Raw genomic sequence first — 25,043 nt, forward strand, 5'->3', positions numbered from 1 at the left:
AGCGCCATGTTGGCTGCGGGCAGACGCCGCGCGGCGGCCATCGTAGGAGCGGGCGGACCCGCCCGGGACGGGGAGGGCTGCGCTGGCGGGGCTGCAGCGGCCGGGAGCGGCGTGGGGGCCTTCGGGGCTCCCGGGCCGCGGCGTGGGGGGGGGACGCTCAGGCCGCTCCCCGCCTGCGGGGGAGCCGTGATGGGCTCGGGAAGCGGAGTGCCCGCGCTGGCGAAGCCCACCGGGCCCCGCCCCGCCGTGCGGCCCGCCCCTCTCCCGGCGTCCCCCGGTGTCGGCCATGGCGGACGGCGGCGGGAGCGGCCGGGGGCCGCCGTGCCCCGGGGCGGACGCGGCGCTGCGGCGCTGGGAGCAGCTGCGGCGGCGGGCGGCGGCGGCGGCGCCGTGGGCCCGCGGGCTCTTGGCCGTGGCCGCCGGGCTCGGCCTCTTCTACGTGGTGCTGCGGGTGCCGCTGCGGCTCCGGGACAGCCTGGCGGCCGGTGAGACGCGGCGGGCCGCGCCGGGAGGCTGAGGGCTCGCCGGGGGAAGGCTGCCCCTGCCCGCCCTGGAGGCAATCGGGCCGGGCTCCTGTGGTGGCTGCGGGGCCGCCGGTGCGGGCCGGACAGGACAGGACAGGGCAGGGCCGGCCGGCCTGGCAGCCGCCTGCGGGCCTGGTCCTGCGTCCCGGGCCTCCCGCAGCGACACACCGAGCGCATCAGCCCGGCCCCGCGGCTCCCGCTGTGCCGCCACCTCCGGGTCTGGGGACACCCCGGTGTCCGGGGCTGCCTCCGCGGCTGCAGCCCGGGCCTCGGCAGCCCCGTGACGGCGCCGGGGCGGCTGGAAGCGTCCGAGGCGGCTCTCGTGGTGCCGCCCAAGCGCTCCCCGCTGCTGCTCGGCCGGTGCCCCGGGGGGATGCCGGCCGCGTCCCCGGCCCGCGCCCTGTCACTTCGCGCCCGGCTGCGTGTCACTGCAGACACCCGCTCCCCGGCCGGGGGTGTCTTGACAGGCCGGAGGCCAAAACTGGGGGTGAGCCTGCGGCAGTCGAGCTCGCCGTCACCCCCAGGCCGGGCCTGGCGCTCCAGCCGGGCTGCCCTTTGCCACCAGCGTCCCTCCCGTGCCCCCTCCCAGCCCGGGCTGGTGGCGGGTGACAAAGCTGATGCGTGGTTTGGGTCAACACCACGGTCAGGGTGGCACTAGAAAACTGCATTCCCTGCCTTGTACTGTAAATAGCAGGAAGGAGAGGTCTGTGGGAAATGTATGTTCTTAACACTGAATATAAACTTGCACCAAAACAGTACATTTCTGTTTTAGATTAAAAAGAAATAATGCATTATATTGGCTTGTTGCAGTCCGCCAGCCGTGATATGGTTGAAACTGTAGGCTGCTTTCTCTAAGAACTTACACTGAATTTTTTAGATTGGGTATATAGCCTAATTCACTGTCACAGATGGTTACAAACAGAAAAGAATATAGGGAAAGGATGCTCTAACAAAGTAACATTATCTGTAAAGTTACTAGGGCTATATTGTATTATATGTTTGCATAATACTTCATTTGGCAGTGTTTAATAAAAAGCTATTTGTGTTTTTCAGTTCTGCTTGTTAAGTCTTTGTTTTTGTTTCTCTTAACAGTGACTGTGTTCTTAAGCACTTTGACTCCGAAATTCTACTTTGCCCTTACAGTGACTTCGTCTTTTATATCCGGACTGATATTTGTAAGTAGTCCACTTTTACTTTTTTTAAACAACTTTAGCACCTCTAAGATGCTTTCATTAGGGGTAAATGCAGTCGGCTTTTTTTTGATCAGACTCTAGAGGGTGCCTTTGTACTAGGAAGGAACTTGTTTAGTATCTTCTCTGATGTACTGTACATACTCTTTTGCTATGTGTGTTGTATGTTGGGGTGAGTCTAAGGAAAATAACTTGTGCCTGTTTAAAAACTCAGGCTTGTTTTAAGGGTGTAGGTGTCCATATGTATGTGTATATATATGTGTGTATATACATAGATAGATTAAAAATGCAAAATATACATGCAAACTCTGCAGACCTCTCTGTGTAAAGAAAACACTGAGATTTTTATCTCTTAAACTAAGTAGTTAAGAGTTTAGCTTCCCACAGTAATTTTGGGGGGGCTTTTGTGCACGTGTCATCATGTAACTATCTTAACGACTTTGGTGTGAAAATGAGCCCATAATTCGGCTCACCTTCAGATGACACTGTGCACAGACGTGGCTGACTGCACGAAACGAATGGGGCACGCTTGCGTGGTCAGTTCTGCTAGGGCGGCTGTTTCTGCAGTGGTCATCATCTGTCCCTGATGCAGACTGTGGCACCACATACAAATCTTTTGGGTTAATCTTTATTTTCAGTATTAAAAGCTAAAGAAAATGTCTCTTCTCATCAATTAAACTTATTTACCAGAATGTACAAAATCTGTTTCATAGGTGATTTTTTTGTAGCCACCTTTTAAAAAAAAAAAAAGTGTCTTATTTATGTGGCAGAAACAACTTGTTTGCTGTAAGTAATGTTGCTTGGGTTTCGATTGAAGGATTTGAGGAAAGCCGTATAAGGAGATGGATTCTGCTTGTGATAGGTCTTTTACGTAGGTTTGCTCTTAAGAGAAAAAACTGGTTATTGGTCAGCCACTGTTTATAGTAATGCTTCTTAACAAAGAATACAGTTTGTCTAAACATCACATCTTTCTGCATGCTGATGAAAATACTCAGGTAAGTTGGTCCAGGGCTGACAGTATGGTATAGTGCTTGAGGTCTTGTGATATGCAGGTATTTTTAATAGCTTCAAAGAGAGAGATGGTAATATTTTGACCCAAAATTTCTGGTAAGTGAATTTGATTGCTGTTAATTCAGCCTTTTGTCTTTGGACTTTTCTGAATGGCAGAACATATCAGTTTAACTGTCCATTTTGTGCTTTATTCTTTTAGATTATTTTTGTGAAATGAAAAAACTACTGTCTTGAGGTTCTTGCCTCTACGCACAGTTTCCCTGTACAGGCTCTTTCTGAAGGGATTTAGAAGTTATCCTAATGACTTGGGGAGGGAGGAACATGTTTGACTAAAATTTTACTGGTCTCTCTCATGTTATATGGGTGATCCTGCATGACAAGACAGGCCAAAACAGATAATTAGTGTTAATTTGTGTGTAGAAAAGTTCCATCTATAGTCATTTGCAAGGGGATGTACTAGCTGTGAACAATTGGCCCTTCATCTCTGATGTTTCTGTTGGAAGGGTGTCGCCTAAGGAAATTCCTGGTGCTTTTTTCTCCTGTGACAGGTGTTTGAGTGGTGGCATTTCCGAAAATACGGCACGTCTTTCATTGAGCAGGTTTCTGTGAGTCATTTGAGGCCCCTCATCGGTGGCGCAGAAAGCAGCCCTCCAGCACCGGCAGCATTCTCTGCTGGAGAGAATGAGACAAGCAGGCAGAATATGCCAGGTGATTGTTAACGTGTCCTAGCAGTTTTCCTTAAGCTTCAGGGCGGCTGGTTCACACGAACTGGCTTTTAGATGGCTTTGACTCTGCATTAGTGCTTGTAAGAACTGGAGAAAGGCCTACATCTTACAGTGTGTTTTATTAATAATGGTAAAAATAAACTAAATAATAATGTATCTTTGATCTAAAACATTCATAATTAAAAATACGATTTAGAAAATATATTACACATTTAGCTAAAACTGTTTCAGTAACATTAGATATTTACTATTCTGAATATGTGCAAGATAAACATTGGATGAGTGTAAACGGCAGTGTTTAATCTTTCCACCATGTGCTTTTGTACCCCAGCAATGTTGGGGAGCAAAAATATTTATGGGATAGCAGAAGTTTATGAAGATGATGATCGTATGATCATGCTCAGGTTGTATAACGATAAAATTCAAGCAGCTTTTGAAAGTAAAACTGCATTTGCATTACTGCATTTTAAAGTCAAGGTAGTATTTCCTGTGCTCTTAATTCAAAAAGAACTTTTTTTTTTTCCCCCCCCAGAGTGCAAAGTATGGCGAAATCCTCTCAATCTTTTCAGAGGGGCAGAGTATAGCAGGTATTAATTATCTTACTTTCCACTGCATATTTTCAGAATTAATTGGGGGCATACATATGACTTCTTCACAGAGCTTGCACTAGTAATATCAGGAGACAGCCGAGACCTGCAAGATTATAGGGGTGACTGATGCCAGTCCTGTGTTTAAAAGGCACCTATGCAAGCTTTGGCAGTTTCAATGTTAAGAATGCAAATATTACTGTAACATCATCAGGTTTTTTGAGACTAAAGTAGGAGAAAAACTTTGTTCAGAGCTTGAGACAGTGATTCTGAATCTAAATTCTCTTTTATTAAACTGATATAGCTGTATTGTAAGTCTTCTTGTGTTATTTCATAGGAAAAGCTGCTTCCTAAGAAGCCAGTTCCTAAGTTGTTTAGAACTTTACAACCTGTGCAGCCTATGGAAGAGTAGTACTTGAAACTTCTGGTTAGTAGCTCCAGTCTTTTATTAATAAAAATTTTCTGCACTAGCTTCAGTTGTTAGGCATATCAGATATCCCCCTTGGTATCAGCATTACTGTTTACTAGGTGTGCCTCTTACTGAAATTTCTCCCGTTAAAGATACATGTGGGTGACTGGGAAGGAGCCTCTTACATACTATGACATGAATTTGTCTGCTCAAGATCATCAAAACTTTTTCACGTGTGATACAGATGCTCTTCGGCCTTCAGATACAGGTACCAATGTTGTATGCATAAGGTATACACAAGGTATACACTTGTTGGAGAGTGTAAAGTGGGTATTTTTAGTATACTTCAAGGCAGTGCAAGCTATCGTGTCAAATATTTTGTGAAATGATAGCCTTTCTCAACTACTAAGGAGGTTTAATAGATGTATTTAGTGAAAAGAAGTTTTCTTACCCTGTGCTTTCTCTACTGGCTTTAAGGCTGTCAGGATCCTGACATATTTTAAGATCTCACACTTTTCAAATAATTAACAACACAATATTGAAAACCTGGATTGTATTCTCAACAGCCAAAGATGTGGTCTCATTTAAACCTTAGTAATGAACAGTGCAGTCTCCAGAATTTTTTCGTTGTGTTCCACATGTTAGTGCAGAAAGTGTTCTCTACCTGGTTATTGTCAGACTGGGCGCGAACTATTGTCGATTTGTCAAGTTCCGGAAGTGTTACTTGTCAGCTGGCTGTGACATGCTTGATGTGAACGATGTGTTTTTGTTTCACAAAATGGAGTGTATTGTCTCGCTTGCTAAGCCAAGACTAATATTTTGTTTCCAAAAGAAAACTCAAATATTTTTCCACGTTATTCTTGCTGGACAGCAGAAGGTTTTGTTCCAAAAGAAACATGTATAGATTCTTCAGTTTTCTTATCGTTCTTGAGATAGGCCAGATATGTAACTCTATGAACGTAACGTTTTGGAGTTCTTTCAGAACTGTTATTTAGTGTGAAAGCTATTAGTTCTGCGTAGAAAATGGTAGCTCCGAGAATGTTGTTTTTCTTTTGCTAGAAGCTGGTTTTCAGTTTGGGATTTCCATTTTTCCCTGATGGAAACATAACGGGGAGGGGTTTAGAGTCATTGCATTGAACTTTTGTTTGCTCCTTATCTGACCATAATTTTGAATTCAAGTTGTAATTCAAACAACCCTTTTGAATAGATAGATTTCACCCTTTTAAATTGTTTCCTAGAACACTTTCTAATAAGGTGATAAATTATTATATTATATCTTGAACTGGCTTTGCCATGTTATGCCACTCAAATGTGCTTTGTAAATTTAAAAAGAAATTGCTTAACCCTTTATGATCTGGCAGTTGTCTAAATACTTAAGTATGAAACTATACCTGTGCAAGACGCAGCTTACTCTATCACTGTTTTCTTTGAAGTTCTGTTTGAAAGCTTAAATTAAAATTCTGTGCAGGTCCGTGCAAGAACCTGTGTTTAACAATTGCTCCTGCCAAGCTTTCAACAAGTCTTGGGAAATGTTTCCAAAAATCTGTAGCAATTTAGAAATTGTACATCTGCTTGGTTATGTAAGCTGTCTTTGCTTCTCAGTGTAGGAGTTCTTAAATGGTCAGTGAATAATTTTCCTGGTGGTGTTGCTTTCTTAAATTAAATTTGGGGCGTAATGAGAAGTTGCAAGATTCTGCTGCTTGTGGTAGAAACTCATGCTGGAATTAAAACACTTGTCTGCTCTTCCCTGTAACAATCATATAGCAAACAGGAATTTGCAAAATGGAAGTGAATGTTAATGTAGAGCTGAGGCATAAGCAGCCAGCGTTGCCTCCATTGGCTCCCAGGTGTTTCGCCGGTGTCCCTGTCCCTCACCAGCCTTTCAATGTTTTTGCAACAGTTATGCAGAAAGCATGGCGAGAGAGAAACCCTCAAGCCCGGATTAAAGCAGCATATCAAGCTTTAGAGCTGAACAATGAGTAAGTTTAGAGTATAAGTTCAATTGCTGTATTTCCAGTGTGAAAGATTAAGCGGAGTGATATTGAGCACACTATCAGTTTCTTGTTCTAATAATTTACTTTTAGCAAAGTTCGGAATATCTTGAGGGACTTCTGTGAGTATGAGAATTGCACATGGGGCTGTCAGTTGCACTGAAGTATTGAACTGTTCTAGAAAAAAATAGCTTTTGTTCTCCCTTTTTCTTGGGAAAGATTTTTTTTTTAAATCTTTGTATCAGCAGCAATAACAAATGAGAAATCTTATTCGGATGTGGAACAGTCTAAATTGAATATGAGACTGTATGTGTTTCAGAGATGGCATTGTGGTAATACTGTATTTGGAGTTCACAGATGCCACTCCAGTAAGGGATTTAAAAATACTCTCGTAACACAAACCAAAGAATTTCACACACTTCTGTGATCTGTTTTGTTATGTAATCTCATTGTTTTTGTGTAAAATGTCTACCTCCTGGTTTTAAAAAAGCAAAGCAAACCAAACACAAAAAAACCCTCTCCAGACAATTACCAGAGCATTTTTAATATTTCAAGGAAAATAATTTGACTTGCTGTTACAATGCTTTCTTTTGTTCCTTCTCCAAATGTGTGTTTTTTCTGTAAAATGGAAAAGGTTTCTGTTTTCCTGACACTCACCATTTGAACTCAAGTCAATGTTTTGGTACTTTAATATTGTCAATGCTTAGATATTAAACATAAGTGAAAACTGCCCGTTTCTAATGCTTTTAACACTTATTCAAAAAATACTAAACTTTGTCCCTCAGAATAATTAGTGTTTTTTTTCCTTGTTACAGTTGTGCCACTGCATATGTCCTCCTGGCTGAGGAAGAAGCAACAACTATTGTGGATGCTGAGAAGTATTTCAAGCAGGCTCTGAAAGCAGGAGAAATGATTTACAGAAAGTCTCAGAACTGCCATTCCCAAAGTCCCCAGCACGAAGCACAGCTGAGTAAGGACTTTTGAATCACATAAAGTTGTGTTTTTATGTAAGCAGAAATGTAAAACTAAAGTTATAATTAGTGATTCTAGTTTGATTCCGAATTCAGCGAGGCAGTTCCTGCTATTTTAGACATGCTTATGCATGGTGTGCTGTGTGATCTTTGGTAGTACCTGAATGAATCTTAGGAAGTGGCAGTTACACTGTATATTCATCGTGGGTTGTCTCGCGGAGGCTTGGTCCATTATTGTCTTGGAAAGTTGGCTAGGTAGAGCAGACTAATGAAGCAACTAGTGTGTGTCAGTAGCACCTTCTTTTATTCCACCCAACATTTTGGAAAAAAACAGAATTTTTTTGTCATTTAACCTTGTTAAAAGGTGCTGGCATTGGTCTAGATGGGCGTTGGTTGGGACAGCAGTAGTAATTATTTTATGCTTTTACATGTGGTTAGGAAAAAGGTTGTGGGGTTTTTGGTGGGTTTTTTGGTTTTTTTTTTTTGAGAGGGAAGGAGAGGTAAGGATTGAAACTGATAGACTTTTTTTTGTCTTTGTAATCAGGAAGAGACACCAATGTATTGGTATATGTGAAAAGGAGACTAGCTATGTGTGCAAGAAAACTTGGAAGAATACGAGAAGCAGTCAAAATGATGAGAGATGTAAGTAAAAATAAAAAAGTGAGCAACTGTTGTTTTCAGTCACATTGTCCTAATTGATGGTTTAAAGTTCCTTTCTAGGCATCGTAATTAATCTAACTGAATTATTTTCCAATGAGATTTGCATATCATGATTCATGATCTTTTTTGAGAACAGTTTTTTTGGTTCCTACATGTAGGTTTTACATTTTTATATTACATAATGTCATATGTTCGTAGTTCTGTTGTCCAGTTTACTTTATGCTTGAGTTGGCAACTAACTTGTCGAAGTAGCCAACTTTAGACTTCATCATAATTTTTCTTTCACTTGCCCAAGGTGTATCATAAGTTCTTTTTTCATAGGAAAATATTACTGACCAAACCAACTCACTGTGGGAGTTGTGCAAATTTGGGCTGACAGCATGTTGTATGAACCTCAGCATAGTTATTTTCCAGTAGGTGAACACAGAAGAAAGTAACGTAGAAATGATGCGATTCTTTTCACTGCTTAGGTGCCAGTTTCTAACACTGTGAAAGAACAGAACATTGAAAAAGCTTAAATTATTGTACTGATTTCTATTAAGTATTTCAGGGATTCAAGTGCAATTCTGTAGGTGCTTAATTTGTTTCTCTTTACTGATTTTCAGTTGATGAAAGAGTTTCCACTTCTCAGCATGCTGAATATTCATGAAAACCTCCTGGAGGCACTGCTGGAGTTACAGGCTTATGCAGATGTCCAGGCAGTTTTAGCGAAGTATGATGGTAAGTGATGCCTGTTGGGAAATACTGGTGTTTTCGTATAAGAGTATAGGTGAGGTGGGCAGGGTGTGCCTGTCCAAAAGCAGATGTCTGCCCATGATCTCAGCTAGTTGACTAGATTCCCTTCGTTGGCAGCAAATAGGTGCTTCCAGAGTGCAAGTCAAGTTTTTTCTTTTGAATGATGAGGTCAAATTTATGCAAGCTAAATTGCATACAAATTACTTTTTAAATTTTTAAGTTACTTCTAATCTGTAAAGAAATCTTGGAGCTCACTTTGCTTCAATTCAAGGATTATTTTAATTTTTTAATCTCTTCTGCATACCTGGTTATGCCTAAATTCATCAACCTTTTTCAGTCAGCACATAGCCCCCTAAGTAGTTGATGTAAATAAGCTGGAAAAAGTAGTTTTCCCTTCTGTCATGTTCCAGGCTTGGCCTCGTGATTCTGTAATACTGAGATTGCTCTCCAGAGATTAGCAATGTGCAAGCATACTGCTTGCCAGAGATTAGTGGTGTGCAAACTTTGGTCCATTAAATGGCAGTAGTTTGCTTTCACTTTCCATCTCAACTAATGCGTTTGAGGTGTTGTGCAAGTCTAGATAAAGGTTAATAAAATATATACTTACTTTCTTACTGTTCTCAGAGTTTTGCCACCTAGATAATGCTCACATCATTAGTGTACAAAGTGCTGCTGTCAAAGCTGTCCCTTAAATCACCTTCAGAATGGAGGGACATGGAAGCAGTATTTTGTGGCAATCGTTCCCTGCCCTTGAGAAGTCGGTATGTTCTCTCTTGTGTCTCTGTTCTGTATTGCTTCAGGGCATCGAAAGTACGATATTCCTGCCCGAATCCTGTGCCCTTTGTGCGTGGCCACCCTAGCAGCCTGCTCCTGTTACTTGATTGTCCATGTTCTTCTGTGTGGATTCTTATTAATTTAACAAAACCATTTGCTCTTTTCCTGGTGCTTCTTTATGTTAACATCAGGAATTGCGACACTTTCTTAAGAAAGGGTTGCTGATTTTTTTCTAAGCATCTGAAAAAATGAGTATGAGCTTCAAACTCTCTGTAGCACCCCTGTGTTTTGCTTGACACGACAGCCAGACTTCTAGTAAGTGATGGACAAGCCCAGGATGGGATTTACAAAAAAAGCAAGAGCCATCTGACTATACACAACATGGTACTTGGGAATTAGACCCCAGACTTTGCTTTTAAAGTAAACTTGTACAGTGGAGTGCTAACCTTCTAATCTGTAATTGTCAGCTCAGACTTGGCCTCAGATATTCTACAAAACCTACAACTAAAAGAATTTTTCCCCATGGAACTAGAAAAGAATGGAAATTGCATTTTCATTAAAATTTGTCTACCTGTCTGTAATATAATTGTCTTGGTCAGCTTCTAGTCAGTCTCTCTTTCAGTATTGTGTAAAACTCTGTGTTAATGTACAGTTGCAAAATTAGGTAAAGATTGAGAAGCTTATTTTAAACCTTTGTGGGTTAATACAGGAAAAGTACACTGTTCTTAAGTGTGTATTTATACATGCGTTTCTCTTTGAATTCAATTTCAGTGTCTTGGTATGTTTAGAACAAAAAAATTACTCTTTACCACTTAACTACAACTCTCAGTTCTTAAACTGAGACTGACTGGTGACCAGAAAGAAGACTGTGCAAAGAAATTAGAAGTTTTTAATCATAGCTGAAATGTTCCAGATGTTGCATTCATTGTCTGGTATACCCAAGTAAAAATCTTTACGCTCGAAGGATGTGGGTTTAAAATGTTTGTCTTGCATTAGAATCTTACAGCTTAATTATTTTATTTTATCACAGATATCAGTCTTCCAAAATCGGCAGCAATATGTTACACAGCAGCCCTGTTAAAAGCCAGAGCTGTTTCAGAAAGGTAAGCAGGCACATCGGTGAAAACAGTGGTTTGTTGCTCATCTTGGGTTATGCTGTAAAATATGAATTAAAAAGGTCTAAATCCAATATGTAGCAGTTACATTTCTAAGAGCAAGTTAAGTGTATTTATATATGCATATATATGTGTGTGTAGTTAAATGTAATTTAAAGTTTCTTTTAAGAATCCATAAAGTTAATACAGGTGAAGATGTGTTTCAAGAGCCCGTGTACACACGTGTGCTTTTGTATAAAATTTGTTTTCAGTGATGTTGTTTGTGATGTTCAGCAGTTCTTTGTTTTGTGGATTGGGTGCAGGATGTTTGTGGTAGTTCACGTTGACATTTCGCTTTCATTCTGGTCTATTTGCACAGCTGATTCTAGCTTTACCTCTGCGTGGGTGATGCTGTAACAATCCTGTGAAAGACTGGGCACTCAGTTACCTTACATGATTGACATGAAGTTTCAAAAAGTTAAACGTAACTTTGTCATATGGGCATGGATGACAGTCATGATACCTAAATTAACATGAACATTTGTATCCTAGAAGGGTTTGTTTATCTTTCTTGATAAATCGGCCAATTTTTAATGAACTCCAAGCTTACAATGCAAATAAACACCTGGTTAGCATTTATTATTTATTACTTTTGTTCAGCATGGGTTTTTCCCTTCAGGTTCTCCCCAGAAACTGCCTCCAAAAGAGGGCTTAGTACAGCAGAAATTAATGCTGTGGAAGCAATTCACAGAGCTGTGGAATTTAACCCTCATGTTCCAAAGGTAAGAGTATTTTATTTCCTATTCGACCACTTTTTATTGTCTTCTGAAAAAAGTCACATTATGTTATCATCTTGTTATTGGAGCCTTTCTAGCCTCGTGTTTTCTTGGAAGTTGATTATAACTCCAGCCATTGCATTGTTAAACACACTAGTATTTATATCATAAATGGTGGCCAGAATTAGTTGTTTGCAATAGGTGATGATCAAACAGGGTTTTTTTCAAAAAATTTAAACTCAAAATTTTCTAACTCTTTGGAAAATCCAATAATGTATTACTGAAGGCCCTTTATTGGGTAAGGGTAAGCATTAATAAATATAAGCTTAGATATTTAAAATCCCTGAAGCCAAATTAAGTTCTCCAAACAATAACCAGTCAGAGTATTTCAAAATACTTTTTTCTGCTGTGCTTCCAAGCATGGCTCCAGAACTCTGGTTATTGAAAGATCTACAGTCACTTATTTTCTTCATCCACGGGTAAACAAGATTAAGAGTCGGTATTGCTACAGGCTGTAATTTAATGTCTGGCATTACTTGAAGTGGCCAAGATACCGATTTCACCGAGCATTGGGTGAAAATAATGTTGCTTTTTACTGTACTAGTATTGGTGATGCATTCAGTTTGAAACCTTGAATGCAGAAGGTTGGCTTAGTCCTGGACCTAATCCTCTGCAAATGATCATGGAGTCCCAATGACTATTGCTGTGAAGGCTCGAATTATCCAGCCGCTCTATTCTGTCTGCCTGTCCAATCTAATAGAATGTGCACTGAGGAAGCTAATTGCTGGGAGAAATTGCTGCTTGTTTGCATGACTGATCAAGAGCGTAGCAAGTTCATTTCAGACAGTCTCAGACAGATTTTTCTTTAGCCTATGCCTTTAGGGGAAGAAGATTATAACGCATTATCATTATCAAAAAGTTCTTTTATTTTGTACATCCTCCAGTTGTTTCAGGAGCCTCATACACCTTTTTAAAGAAGTTAGATATCATTTCAAACAGGCTGTTTGCAAAGTATGTTCTGTGGTTCTACAGACAATCACAGAAACTGATTCCAGGTTGCAGTAATTTGATCTTCTCTTCTAATTGTATACCTATCCAGTTGTCTTAATGGTTTTTTTTTTATTACAATATTGCCTTGAAACACCAATTTATTAGGTGGCTGGGCAGAATTTTATTGTTGCTGGCTATGTAAAGCTCTGAAATGCTCATAGTCAAAGCAAACAAGTGAACAGGGGCACAAACAAGTGAAGTAACTTGCCCAATGGGTTACAGCGGAGTAGTGGGGAAGAAAATCTGGTTTTTGAATTTGCAGTCTATTCTGTCCCATGGACTAAAAATAAATGAGTATGTAAAGTAGAAATCCCTTTGTTCTTGCATGTGATAAAAGTGGTTGTCTTTGCACATAACATCATTTTGCATAAGGAAAATAAAATAATGTTTGTTTCTCTTTGTTCTGAGTTATGCTTTTACAAGAATGGGTTTTGTTTGGAAAGTTAGGAGGGCATTTTACAGTGCTAGAAAAATGGTACTCTTAAGCCATTTCAAATTAGAGATCTGTAACTACATTTTGTGATGTATGAAACGATCTTTTCCAATCATCGTCTGAATATCTTACAAATTTTTATTGTGTATAAAGACTTTCTTAAATCTGCAAAACCCAAGATATTTTCAGTACTGATACCTTGCCTGTTTTATGGTTAAACACAGACACGAAAACCTGCCAGACGGTGGAATTTTTCTGTTTATGTGGTAACATGGGCGCAGAGACAGCCAAAGCCTGGAGTGCAGCGTTGGCATGTTGTGGCAATGCTTGCAGTGGGGCTTCGCCACCACTGTTGCGTTTATATTCCCTTGCGCTCTGCGCAGTTCGTACAATGGAAAAGTGGGCACTGCGGAGAGCATGAGGAGTCAGGTCAAGGGTCAGATATCTGAGACCGTTTTCCCACAGCAGCCCTGTGTGAGTGATCCTTTACTGTGTTTAAAAAAAAAAAAAAATTAAAAAAAAAAAATTGAAGAGGATTAGAGGGGATTAGCAAGAATATTACCCTCTGGAGTGTAGGCCCAAGGCACTAAGAGAAGAACCTAGCCAGGCAGTAAATGTGCTTTATTTGGCCGGGGCACAACCCCTCCTACATTCCTTCAAGAATCTGAATGGGAAAAGTTAAGTCCTCAAACTGGATTAGTAAATAATCTCATAGTTTGTGGCATCTGCTGAAATAAATCGGCGAGTTAGCTGCATTCTTACACTTTGGGAGACAGTCAAAGGAATTGCCAGCTACATTGATCAAAGATGTGGATTAACTTTGGCTGTTATTGAATGAGACACTATATGCTAGGAGAGAACAACTCACAGGTAAATACTAGAGCTAAAACTGTCATTTCATTCTTGTAAAAATTACTCATCTGTTTTTAAAAGCTAAGTTCAAATGAATACCTGTGTTTTTTTGATGTACCATGAGAAAACAAAATTGCCTGTCCTGTGTTTCAAGGGAAATGGAAATGATTAATCCTTGTGTTCTCTGACGCTTCTGTGCATCAGATATTCTGCTGATGGAGGGAGAAGGCTGAAATTGAAAAAATCTGAAATCAGAGATACTTTGTGGTAGTCCAGCAAAACCACATTAAAACAAGATTTTCCTGGGTTTGGTTTATTATTCTTCCTTTGGTTAGCATACTGACACTTTCTGGTTTGCTACTCATACTCAAGAGCTAACAAGTACTTAGCCTCCTACATTGAAACTTTCAGTGATTAAATGATGAGCAAAAATACCGTTGGGTTTTTTTTTTTTATTAGCCTAAACTTGTAGCTCATTGGTATTGTACCTGCGGCATTATACCTTATGTATATTCCACAAGAATGTATTTTTACTTAGCCTGACTGAAGAAGCATTTTTTTTCTGATGGTTTGTGTGTGAAACCCCCAATTTACGAGTCTTATACACGGATGTGTGTTTTGCTGCTTTTCGTTTCCCGTGTGAGTGCAGGCTGTCTGCACTGTGTCAGGATTGGGCTGTTTCTTCAACAGGTGGAAGTTGGCCCCTGTGTGATATGCTCAGTTATGCCTCAAATGATCATTTATGTTTCACAATTAAAGATTTTGGAATATTCCATGTAACCAAGTGTGCTTTCCATTTTTACTTTCAGTACTTACTAGAAATGAAAAGCTTAGTGCTACCTCCAGAGCATATTCTGAAACGAGGGGACAGTGAGGCAGTAGCATATGCTTTTTTTCACCTCCAGCACTGGAAGAGGATAGAAGGGGCTCTAAATTTGCTACACTGCACATGGGAAGGCAGTAAGTATCCCTCCTTGTTTTATTTTTTTTTTCTGTACAGTAGACTAATCTCTCTGCCTTTATTCACCTCAAACATGATTGGTTCTCTTTGTGAGAAGCTGGTCGCTTGGTTTAGATACAGATCTAATGTCACTCACTCTTTTTTCAGCATTTAGGATGATCCCATACCCGTTGGAGAAAGGTCATCTTTTCTATCCCTATCCGAGTTGCACAGAAACAGCAGACAGAGAACTGTTGCCAAGTAAGTGGTTTCTAAGCAGTAATGATAATAAAACATAAGCTAAGGACATGTTCAGTTTGTGGTATTCTGTATTTACCTTACTGTGATTTTTTTTTTAGTTTAAGCTTCCTGTGAAGGGGATTCAGCTATTTGTTGATGTCCCTCCCAAACGATCCTGAAGCACTTGATGCGTGCGTGGGGTAAATGTTAGCTTGATTCTGTAATAACATAAGTCATTCAAAGATGAAGTCTGTGTGTGGTACATTCAGACTAAGTTTGGCCAACTTTGAGAACAACAAAATGGACCCGTTGTTCTTTTAAAAGAAGTCATGGATTTGACTACCGTTGTAGAGGAGCCGTTTCCTTTTAGCAAGGAATAAATGCATGATTCCAGTCCTGCACCCGGGTATCTAGCAGAACCTGTCCAGGATCTTACAGAGAATCCTTGGTTAATCTATAGCTTCATAGAATATGTATTGCTTTCCGTCATTAATTCATTGGTACATATTTGTCTGCTGGACAGTATGCTTCCTGGAACTTTTTATTCATGTAGGTATTTCTATGGATTTATACTGACACTTGACGCTGAAAAGTTAAGTCTTCTCCAGCTGCCCATTACTTGAAGATTACTTTATGCAATTATGAGCCTACATGTTTTTTTCTTTAGGTAAGGCAAACAAACTAAATCACTAGGGCCCACGCTCATCATATTTGTGAAAATAGCATTAATTTAGATTAGAATTGGACTGTTAATTGTACTTGTTAATAGAATTCCTTTGGGGATGAACTTCTACATCATGAAGAAATGCAAGTCCCATGGGACTGGAAAGGGCTACTGCAAAAGCACCAGCAGACCCACTGAGACCACAGCTGTGGAAAGGAAAACTACACATACGTGTTTCTACTTAAAAGCCTGAAGTTATATTTAAAATGTGTAATTTAAATTTGCCCCCAGACTGCTTTAAATTACTCATTTCTCACTTATGCAGGATATTGCACAAGGAATTCCTTGGTTAGCAACTAACCCTAAATTGTAGACTTCCCAGCATAATTAAACACCAACACATGCAGATATTTCAACACGATCACTCACGCATTCCTGTTATGTTTTAAATATAAAACTACTCATAAATAAAATCATCTTAACACTTTTATTGCAGTACTTCCTCGAGAAATCTTGACACTTAATTTTCTTAAATTTATCTATTTAAAAAATGTTGACCAAATCAATGATTCAAAAATCCTGTATTGGTCTGACTAGTAACAATTCTCAAATGGCTGTGAATGTATAGAATTATCTGGAGTTGTCCTTATCCATTTCGGATTTGATTTTAATTTCCCAAGGTAGGAAAAACTAGTGCAAAAAGAATCCTTCCTATTTTTTTTACACTTCCCTAACTTATGTTGGGACCTTTCCTAAACTATATTGCTCCATGTTTTAAAAATCAAGTGAGTTTCTACATAGTATGAGAGCGTAACAGTGTTCCGTAATAGAGAAGTGGTTTCTTTGGTTGCTCAGTAGAGAGGAGCGTGTTGCTATCATACTGTCTCATGGCCTAACAGGGCTGGTTGCATGTTAAGAAGGTGAACTGGTAATCTCTGGGATAACATTAAACATCTCCGATGGGTGTTAGACACGGAACTCCAAATGTTCTACTTAGTTGCGCTCCAAAATCTTATACTTAAAAGCAAGACAAAACCCAAGCGCTTTGCCATTAATGAGTTGCAAGAGCGCAAGTTGCTTTTGCTGGGCTTGCTCTTATAATGTAGCTTTCATGTGCCAGCATTCAGAAACAGTAACTGGGAGGGGAAAGTGTCTTTTTCCTCCTCAGACTTCAGTTTAAAAATGAATACAATTGTATATTCTTGTTTTACAAAAAGGCTTACTTAAATTTTGAGGGTTTTGTTAGATTTTAAAAACGGCTTGTCAAGAAGCGTGCAGCCCTTTCATAATTACTTATGTCTATAGAAACTATTTCTTTCTTCATTTAAAAACCCTTTAAAATCATTGGATAAAAGTCAGAGCTGCAGGTATTCAGAGCCAGTAAGTAATTGCAAATTCACCAAACAGGTCCTCAGCTAGTAACCAGTAGTAGTGTCTTGAGTGCTGAAAGCTCCATATGCCAGCCCTTAGCCTGTCTAATCACCTTCTTTTGATTTTGTTACCATAGATTGGAAATTGCAAGGAGCTGCTATATACAGAATTTATAACCTAGTCCTGGTACTGTTTTCTTTAAGGTCTACTCTGTCAGCTGCTCTGAAAAAATTTACTGTAGCCTACCAACCAGAAATCTTTGAAAAGTATTAAGGAGCTACCTTGCATGTATATATAACATGATGGTTGCTTTGTACTTGCTGAGCTTCTTATAGGATGGGGAGATGTGCTGTTCTCTTCAGGTAACAGGATTAATGCATCAGAGGGTTGAAGAGACCTGAATTGTTTAAGTTGGTCTAGGTAATTTTGACAGCTTGTGAATTTTACAGTTCTTCCCTCTGTCCTGTTAAAAGAGTAGGTACCAAAAACTAAGCCTGATGAAATGCTTCAAAAATAAAGCCCATGCAAGTGAAAAAGAAGATTGAGAAGAGAGATGTAATGACTATTAATAATGAAGACAAGCATTTAATGTAGGGGAAAAATTTTTGAGAAGTTTAAGTACTGGGACCTAACATGTGCTGCACAATAGTCTTGAGTCCACACTTAACTCCTTCTGAAAGTCTAGAACTGAGTTACAAGACTGTGTAAATAATTCAGAAAACTGTCCTTGATTATCAAATGTCAATATTCTTCATTTTTTCCTTTCAGCATTTCATGAAGTCTCCGTTTACCCACAGAAGGAACTTCCCTTTTTCATCCATTTTACAGCAGGCCTATGTTCCTTTTCGGCAATGCTTGCCCTCCTTACGCACCAGTTCCCTGAGCTGATGGTCATTTTTGCTAAAGCTGTAAGTATTGTCTCTATTGTGGGGCTTGCTTAGGTAACTTGTAGGATCTTTGGGAGTTTTGAGGTCCATGGTGAAGTAGGCTCTAGTCAGTCTCAAGCTTGTGGGGCACGAATTGTTTTATCTCCTTTTGTAAGAATCTTAGTGACAAACACTTGTTGACATTTGGGCAAAATGTCTATTTTGACAAGAAGATGAACTGTTACTATAACATACCATGGCTTTAATTTTGCACTCTTATGGTGAGAGAGCAGCATTTCAGCACCAGAGAAATCTTGCCACAGAGCACTGTGTTGAGTATGGATTTTATTTTCATAGAAGTGGAAGACTGCAGTGTGAGAGCCTCAAAAAATAAATTGTTGACTGGAGATTTTGAGAAGTGAGTAAAAGGCAGGCTGGACTGCAGGAAAAACAGGTCTCTTGCTGAGCGTTGGAAACTAGTAGCATGATGTGAATGGAACGGATGAGAACAGAGGTAAAGTAACTGTTAACTTCCACGCCAGGTTCAGAAGTTAGCTAGCTGTCACTTACCTTTTGGGAACTAGACCAATGGTTTTATATCTCATCTGGTTCCAGTTACTAGAGAGAACGTGTTCAGTGACCACAGTTCTGTCGTTTGAGTACCTGTTCAAGGATAGAAATTGGACTTGACAATGACAGTCAGGCTTCTAGCTAGATATGTTTCTAATCTGTGCTGCTTTAAATATATCTAAATATGTCTGCTGTTGAGCCGTTTGTTCCTATGGATGCCTTCTGTGCCCATCTCCTTTCTCCCTCTCTCTGCCCTGCTTTTTTAAGGGTTTCTTTTCCTTGCTTATCTGTTAACAGTGCTGCTGGCTGTAACCTTGTCTTCTTTCCCTGGACTCTGAAAGCTGTGCTGTCTTACTTCGGCAGAGGGAGAAACTGCATAGGCAGCCTTCCCTCCCCGCTTCTCAAACTAAGCCATGCAGTATATTTGGCCTTTACTGAACTGTGGATCATGCAGTAGAGCAGAGTGGCAAATAAAGAGCTCTGAACTCTCAGTGAATCATTTATGCTAGCTTTGCTAGTCAAAATAGAGGCTGAAAGGCGTTATGCTTTCTTGCTGTTTTAATGCAGCAGGTAATGGCAACCTGGGAGGTAAGCCTTTTTTCTTAAGAATACTTTGTTCCTAAAAGCGTTGGCTTTGCTAGCGATTCTAGTCTACAGTGTCCAAGTCATGCAGGTCTGAGAGTGGGGCCTCATTTCCACACAGTTCTGTTGATCTTTATGTTGGAAAATGTAGTTGGACATGCCAGTGACAAATTTCAGTGCTGCTCATAATTGGCTGGGTTCATAGTAACTAGGGTCTATCTGCTTGATTAATTCTGTAAGGACTGCATTAGCAAAGTTGTATGATTTCCAAAGAGATACAAGGTCAAATGTTATGCTAACAAAGAATTGCTTGGTGAAGTTCTCTCTGCTGGGTTTCTTGAACCAAAAAAAGACTTTGTACGAGTTAGTTGGCTTTGCATAATGGCATTTTGAATGTCAAGTGACATGTCCAAATGTGGGGGAAAAACTCCCAGGGTTTGGTCATTTGGCAGTGTGTTTATTTCACTTATTTTCTATAGGAAAGGATAGATAGTGTCTGTTCAGCTGAAAAGATGATCAAGAAGCATGCGTATCGATGCATCATTCCACAACCAAGTCACAGTGGTGGCAGGCACAGACAAAGGGGTTCTTGCCAGTCACTGTGCTAGTTTAATACTGGCAAAAGTGGAAACTGTGTATTGAGATAAATGGACAAGAAGTGAATTCTGTACTAATCTCTTGAGATTGACAGCTGAGAAGGAAATACCATCTTCCAGTATTCTGCTATTTTAGATAGAATTAATGTTAACTCCCAATCATGCTCTAATGACTAATATTCTTCCTTATTTTAATTATTAGATTATTGTACTCTTGATCCCATTCCTGATGTTTTCAGAAGCATTCAGAAAACTTGTGAGAAACAATGATACTCAATATCAAACTAACACTTCTGATTTTATTCATAGATTGCTTCAGTATTTTAACTATAGATAATGCTGTGATTGCTGCTAACACTTTATAAAGCATTATCTCTTGTGTTCTGGAGGTATGTGGCAGCAGCATCTAGTTGAATTTTCATACTGAAAATGGAAGTTTACCTTCTCTTTAATGACACCTGCCGCTCCACCCAAAAATACTGCAATAAAACAATTATTATTTGCTGTATCTAGTGTGATATCTGCAGGTAATTCCAGTGCTCTAAGCTTTCTAAATGAAAATTTTTTCCTGTGTATTTCATTATTTCAAGTATTTTTTCATGATACTGTGTTTTAACTTATTAAATATAGTAATTTGAGATAATAAAGTTCTAGATGGTAAATACCTGGAGTGCTTTGGCCTTAGCGAAAAAGCGATACAAAATATATTTCCAACAAATTGTTGAATTGTTGAATTTCCAACAAATCTAGAACACAGTTTTAGGAATGACAATTGGAAAGTATTGTGTATATGGAATTTTTCACTGTAAATCTCTAAGCGACTTAAATATGACTCCTTAGATTACATTTCAGTTGCTTCTTAATCAAACTGTTGTTTCCAGCAGTTGGATCTACAGCAAACTGCATGCCTCTAAAGGGTTTTAAGAAGTTGAATACCTTTCTATTGACTTGAAAAGTCTGAGTTTACATATTTTCATTTGTTAGTGCTTGAGTTTGTTTCCTCCATAATAAATCACAGGGTAAACCTTGGCAAATTGCTAAAAATACTCCAAGTGGCCAAAAATCACAATGAAGCATTTACTAGTTCCAATGTATACAGCGTAATACACCCTCAGCAAAGACTTGAGCACTGGCACCGGCTTGCGAGTCGGCTCCCTCTGGAATGGGAGGCAGTCCTGCCTCCGCGCTCCCTGGCCCTGGGACCAGGCGCCAGAGGGATTTTCGTTGCGTCTTGCACAGGTGGAAGGGTTTGCAGGCACTAGGGGCTGGTGCTGGCAGAACTGCTTAGCATTTACGGATCCAGTTAGAGCCTACTGTGGCTTGTTAGTTCTCTTGCAACTCGGACTTTTAATATTCTTTGACTAAGGGAAGACGTACCATGTGAGTCAGTGCCGGTGAGGACAGTGGAACAGGCGGTGGTAGAGAGCTCCGCGTGACCTGCAGTGCAAGTGCAAGTGCTCTCGGTGGGTAAGAGCTCAGCCTTGCTGTTTGTTTCAGCTAGATTTCTGATCTCGTGGAGAATCACTCTGTTCTTGATCATCAGAGACAGCTCTGTTTCTTGAGTAGTTGCTGTTCAGAATTTTCTCAGTAAGTGACAGAAGGGAGGAGGCACATAAAAGGGATGACAATAATCTATATAATAATCTATATATCATCTTGCAAAAGTGATGTTGCACAATTCCTGCTATAATATCTTACAAAGACGCTGAGGAGTCTGCCTTCAAGAAAACTAGAGATGCAGAGTCACAGCAGCCACTGTAAATAGTCTTCTCAGAAGTTCCTGAAAACAACTAACATGCTTACCTTCCAAGCAAATCAATCCTATTTTTTAAGTCTGAACCTTATGCTACTGGAACAGACCAGTATTAGTTAATAGTAAAGTACTGAAAAAATATTGCAGCAGTGTTCCTGCTGAATCCTACTGAAAACTACTTCCTTGTTCAGGGAATTGGACAAAATCCTAAGACAGTCCGTGTTCCAAAGTGTTTTGATATGGATTGCTTGATATTTTCACAACAAAGAAAGAAGTCATGGGACTTAAATTAAAAATTGGCTAATTTTTATGATTGCAAGATTAGGCGAAAACATTTCTCATTCTGGTTGCTCCGTAGCTCCCCGTTAGAGGATTCCTTGCCATTTTGCTGATAGCAGCCATCTAGAGACAGAAAATAGGACTAAACAGAGCCCTGTCTGGCAAGTCCTGCTTTCTGTGACACTCTGCTTTACTTTCTGAACAAATCCCCCTACCACTTTCCCAAAGCTCATTAAGTGAGACTGGAGAATTAACTTTTTAGCCAGCTGCTGAACTTTTCATATTTATAAACACTTGAGTCTTTTGCTTATCTAAGAGAAAATGTGTATAGTTTGGAGATGTGCACTTCCCTGCCAATGTGTAATGAGTGGTTCTACACTTCATAGAAAAAAAGCCTGAAGTTTCCTGTCACAGCTGAGTGTCGATGCCAAGGGCAAAGGTTTCTTGCCTTGCTAATCTACATCTTAACTCATGCACTTAATGTGAAGGTGCCACACGCAAACAGGCAGGGAAGAAGCTAGCTGCAATGAAAAGCTCCTGCGCTGCTGTGAATGTTATGTTTTAAAAGCCTTTTTAATGTAATATTTGAGGTTATGATAGAAGCCAGGAGGGCCAAAGTAAAACCCTCAAAGTAAATGAGTCCTGTCATTGCTGCCTCATGAAAAGAGGGTTTGTACGAGGATAACACGAGTCCCGGCAGAATACTTGGGGGATGGGTTGAGAAGGTGCAGGGGAGTTTGCACCATTTGTTTTAGCCTAATCTTTATTTCTGGAACTGTTTAGATGGCATCTAGAATATGGATCCTGTCTGGAAGCACGGGCTGGTCTTGGTGGATGGTCTGTTCAGTTTTCACACATTTGAATCGATGACCTATAAATAATCCATGCCTGAATATCCGAGAAAATACACTACCCTCCTCCCCAGTCTGTTCAACATGAAGGTGCAGTGCTCAGAGCAGCTGGAAGGGTTGTGGCACAGAGAAAGGCCGTCCTAACCCCTCCTGCTTCTGCCTAGGTGCTGCGGGTGCTGTGGCCTGTGAGTGCTCCCAGCGTTCTGGCCTCCAGCTGAGTGGACTGCGCCAGGGGTGAGTGGACAAGGCTGGAGCCGTGGCTTCCAGAGGGTTTTTTCTTCTTTTGTGTGTCTTGGCTAATATTTAATGTTTACTACAAGCCTATTTCATGGCATCAGCGTTCAGGGGATCATAGCTCTGTTGCCTTGAGGGAATGATACAGGGTGCTTTTTGTTCATACCTTGAGCCTGTAAAAGGACGTTGGTTTTGAAACTGAGCTAATTTGTTGTTGTTCTGTTCTGTTTCTTGCAGTGCTTTGGGACTCTTCTTTCACCCTTCAGCTTCATTATGGAAAACATCGAGGTCCTCCTTTCTGCCATCAGTCAACTCCAGTGAGACTGGAGTGTGCTTTCCACGATGGTTCGATTTCGTTGTTCTCACGGGCCCTGGTGGTTAGCTGACCCCCAGATGTGAGGGGCAAGGAAGAAAGCTGTGTTATTCAAACTACTATCTTTGACAGGCTTCCATGTTGGTAATGGTGCTTAACGTATGAATTTCTTCTTTGGCCTGAGTCTGTAATCATCTAAGAAAAGAGTTTTTGTTGAGCAATACCTTATTGCTCTCTTAATCACTTGTACAACTGGAAGCTAATACTTCCTCTGTAAGAAAGGAGAGGACACAAACTGAGCAGATGTTTGGAGTATTGACACTTCCTTCTCAGCTGCAGATGCACCAGATAATTGGCTTAGATTTAATTTTATAAGCCTTTTTCAAAGTGTTTGTTAACAGCAAAGTATGGTTCTGCTTTCTTTATTAAAAGGTTGCTTCTTAACACATTGAATTTATTGACTTCTTAAGTGTGTGTTTAATATGGATTACAGTGTGCAAACAAAGCTTTGTTTCTTCTGTATCCTATAAGCTTGCATTACACAAGGAAATGGTAGTATAAATTCCTCTATTTCATATTGTTACTTCTTTAGATTTAATTGTGCATCTTTTGTCTTTCAAACTGCTTTGCCTTGAAGGACAGAATGGTTTCTGAAACTGCCAAAAGTGGTTGTGGTATCTGCATGGGAGTCTTTTTGGGAGACCTGAACTTTCAAGTGTTAGTCCAAAGTACTGTCGTTGTTGATATCAAGACTTGAAGAGAACTGAGATGTGGAGCACTCTTCAAAGGAATTGCTTCATATACGGACCAGCCACAAGGGTTTGTTTACTGCAGAGGTGAAAAGATGGCTGTGGCAGCCAAGTGGTTTGAGGTAATTGGTGTGACCTCCATTTCCACTCTCCCCCATTAGAGAAAATGTCTACTTTTTCACATGCAGGTCTGCTGCTTGGCATTGAGGAAGGAAAGTCATGTTAGCCAAGGCTTCTTAAAAGTGGAAGTGATAAAAACAGCGCAGGCTTGTGGATAAATGCTAAATCTGACCACATGAAAAGTTGTCCATCATCTTACATTTTACAGATAAACATGTATACTTACCCATAATAACTAGGGAGATTTTGCGTGTTTAATCTTCACTGATCTTTGTGAAGGATTGATGTAAGCCGTAATGTTGATGGCTTCTTTCAAAGGTGGTGTAAATTGTTCTAGTTTCTGAATCCTGGATGGAAGAAGCTTGCTGTAGCCTACTCTATTCTCTGAAATAATACCTAAATCAATCAATTACAGGTCAATTTGAGTTGACCTAGAATCTATTTTGACACAGAAGACTGAGAATGATTTTTTTTTTTTTCCTTTTTTTTTTTTCCCCTTTCCAAATCCTTCTTTACCTTGTAAACAAAGTACTATGAAGCGGACAGTCGCCTGTGCATCTCTCATAAGTGTAGCTTATTTGTAACTCTGGCTGAGAGGAAACACGCGTATTTAGGTAGAAATGCCATTGTTACTCTCCACTGTATATGTCTACTGACTGGGCTTTAATCCAAATGAAATACTTGCATTCATTGAGGAGCCAAGAGGGGAGCCCTACAGAAAGGTACTACCAAATTTTTTTTAATTGCCTAACTACTAGTAGGTAGTTGTCTCAACTTTCTTTCCAGTTGAATGTATGTCATTGGGGCTGTTTCTCACTGTGGAATCATTGTGGTGATGAATAGATACGTTGCGTTCATGTAATTTCACTTCTTGGTCTGCAGGGGCCCATAAGGTAACCAACCTAATGCTTTTTAAAGTTGAACATTTTCCAGCATTTGTGTGGGGTTATAAATGAAGCACTGCCTCCTATGTATCATCCCAAGAGCTGCTTTCTTTCACTGTCCTCCCCTGACATAACAGTAACAGAAAGGGGATGGGCTTTTGCTGAAAGTATAGCTGGCAACAGGCTATGTAATGAAAATCTTCCTGTCTCTAGAAGTGCCAGTAATTCTTGAGGAAGGAGGAGCTCTCT

At 40.3% G+C, this 25,043-nt stretch overlaps 1 protein-coding gene across 2 annotated transcripts; it reads left to right on the forward strand.

Annotated features, from left to right (window-relative positions):
• The first annotated feature begins 286 nt into the window (after window positions 1-286).
• ST7L (suppression of tumorigenicity 7 like) lies at window positions 287-23,488 on the forward strand. Of its 2 annotated transcripts, XM_050911199.1 has the most exons (17): window positions 287-485; window positions 1,617-1,699; window positions 3,274-3,433; window positions 3,983-4,037; window positions 4,599-4,714; window positions 6,347-6,425; window positions 7,253-7,407; window positions 7,953-8,050; window positions 8,674-8,788; window positions 10,608-10,680; window positions 11,351-11,453; window positions 14,592-14,742; window positions 14,891-14,983; window positions 17,766-17,905; window positions 19,814-19,867; window positions 22,659-22,728; window positions 22,966-23,488. In XM_050911199.1, the coding sequence occupies exons 1-16, from the start codon at window positions 287-289 to the stop codon at window positions 22,710-22,712; spliced, it is 1,728 nt and encodes a 575-aa protein (XP_050767156.1). In that variant the 3' UTR covers window positions 22,713-22,728; window positions 22,966-23,488. The 2 variants fall into 2 exon arrangements, with proteins under 2 accessions (XP_050767156.1, XP_050767157.1); XM_050911200.1 differs by lacking the exon at window positions 19,814-19,867.
• The last annotated feature ends 1,555 nt before the right edge of the window (window positions 23,489-25,043 follow it).

Source organism: Gymnogyps californianus, chromosome 27, assembly GCF_018139145.2.
Source record: "Gymnogyps californianus isolate 813 chromosome 27, ASM1813914v2, whole genome shotgun sequence".
NCBI classification, from domain to species: Eukaryota; Metazoa; Chordata; class Aves; order Accipitriformes; family Cathartidae; genus Gymnogyps; species Gymnogyps californianus.

What these genes read in the sequence shown, in the direction of transcription:
- ST7L (XM_050911199.1), top strand. Translation starts at nt 287, where the DNA reads ATGGCGGACGGCGGCGGGAGCGGCCGGGGGCCGCCGTGCCCCGGGGCG. An exon ending in AGAGGGGCAGAGTATAGCAG is followed by an intron (nt 4,038 to 4,598) that starts GTATTAATTATC and finishes CTCCCGTTAAAG; the next exon opens with ATACATGTGGGTGACTGGGA. An exon ending in AGACAGAGAACTGTTGCCAA is followed by an intron (nt 14,984 to 17,765) that starts GTAAGTGGTTTC and finishes TTTTCCTTTCAG; the next exon opens with CATTTCATGAAGTCTCCGTT.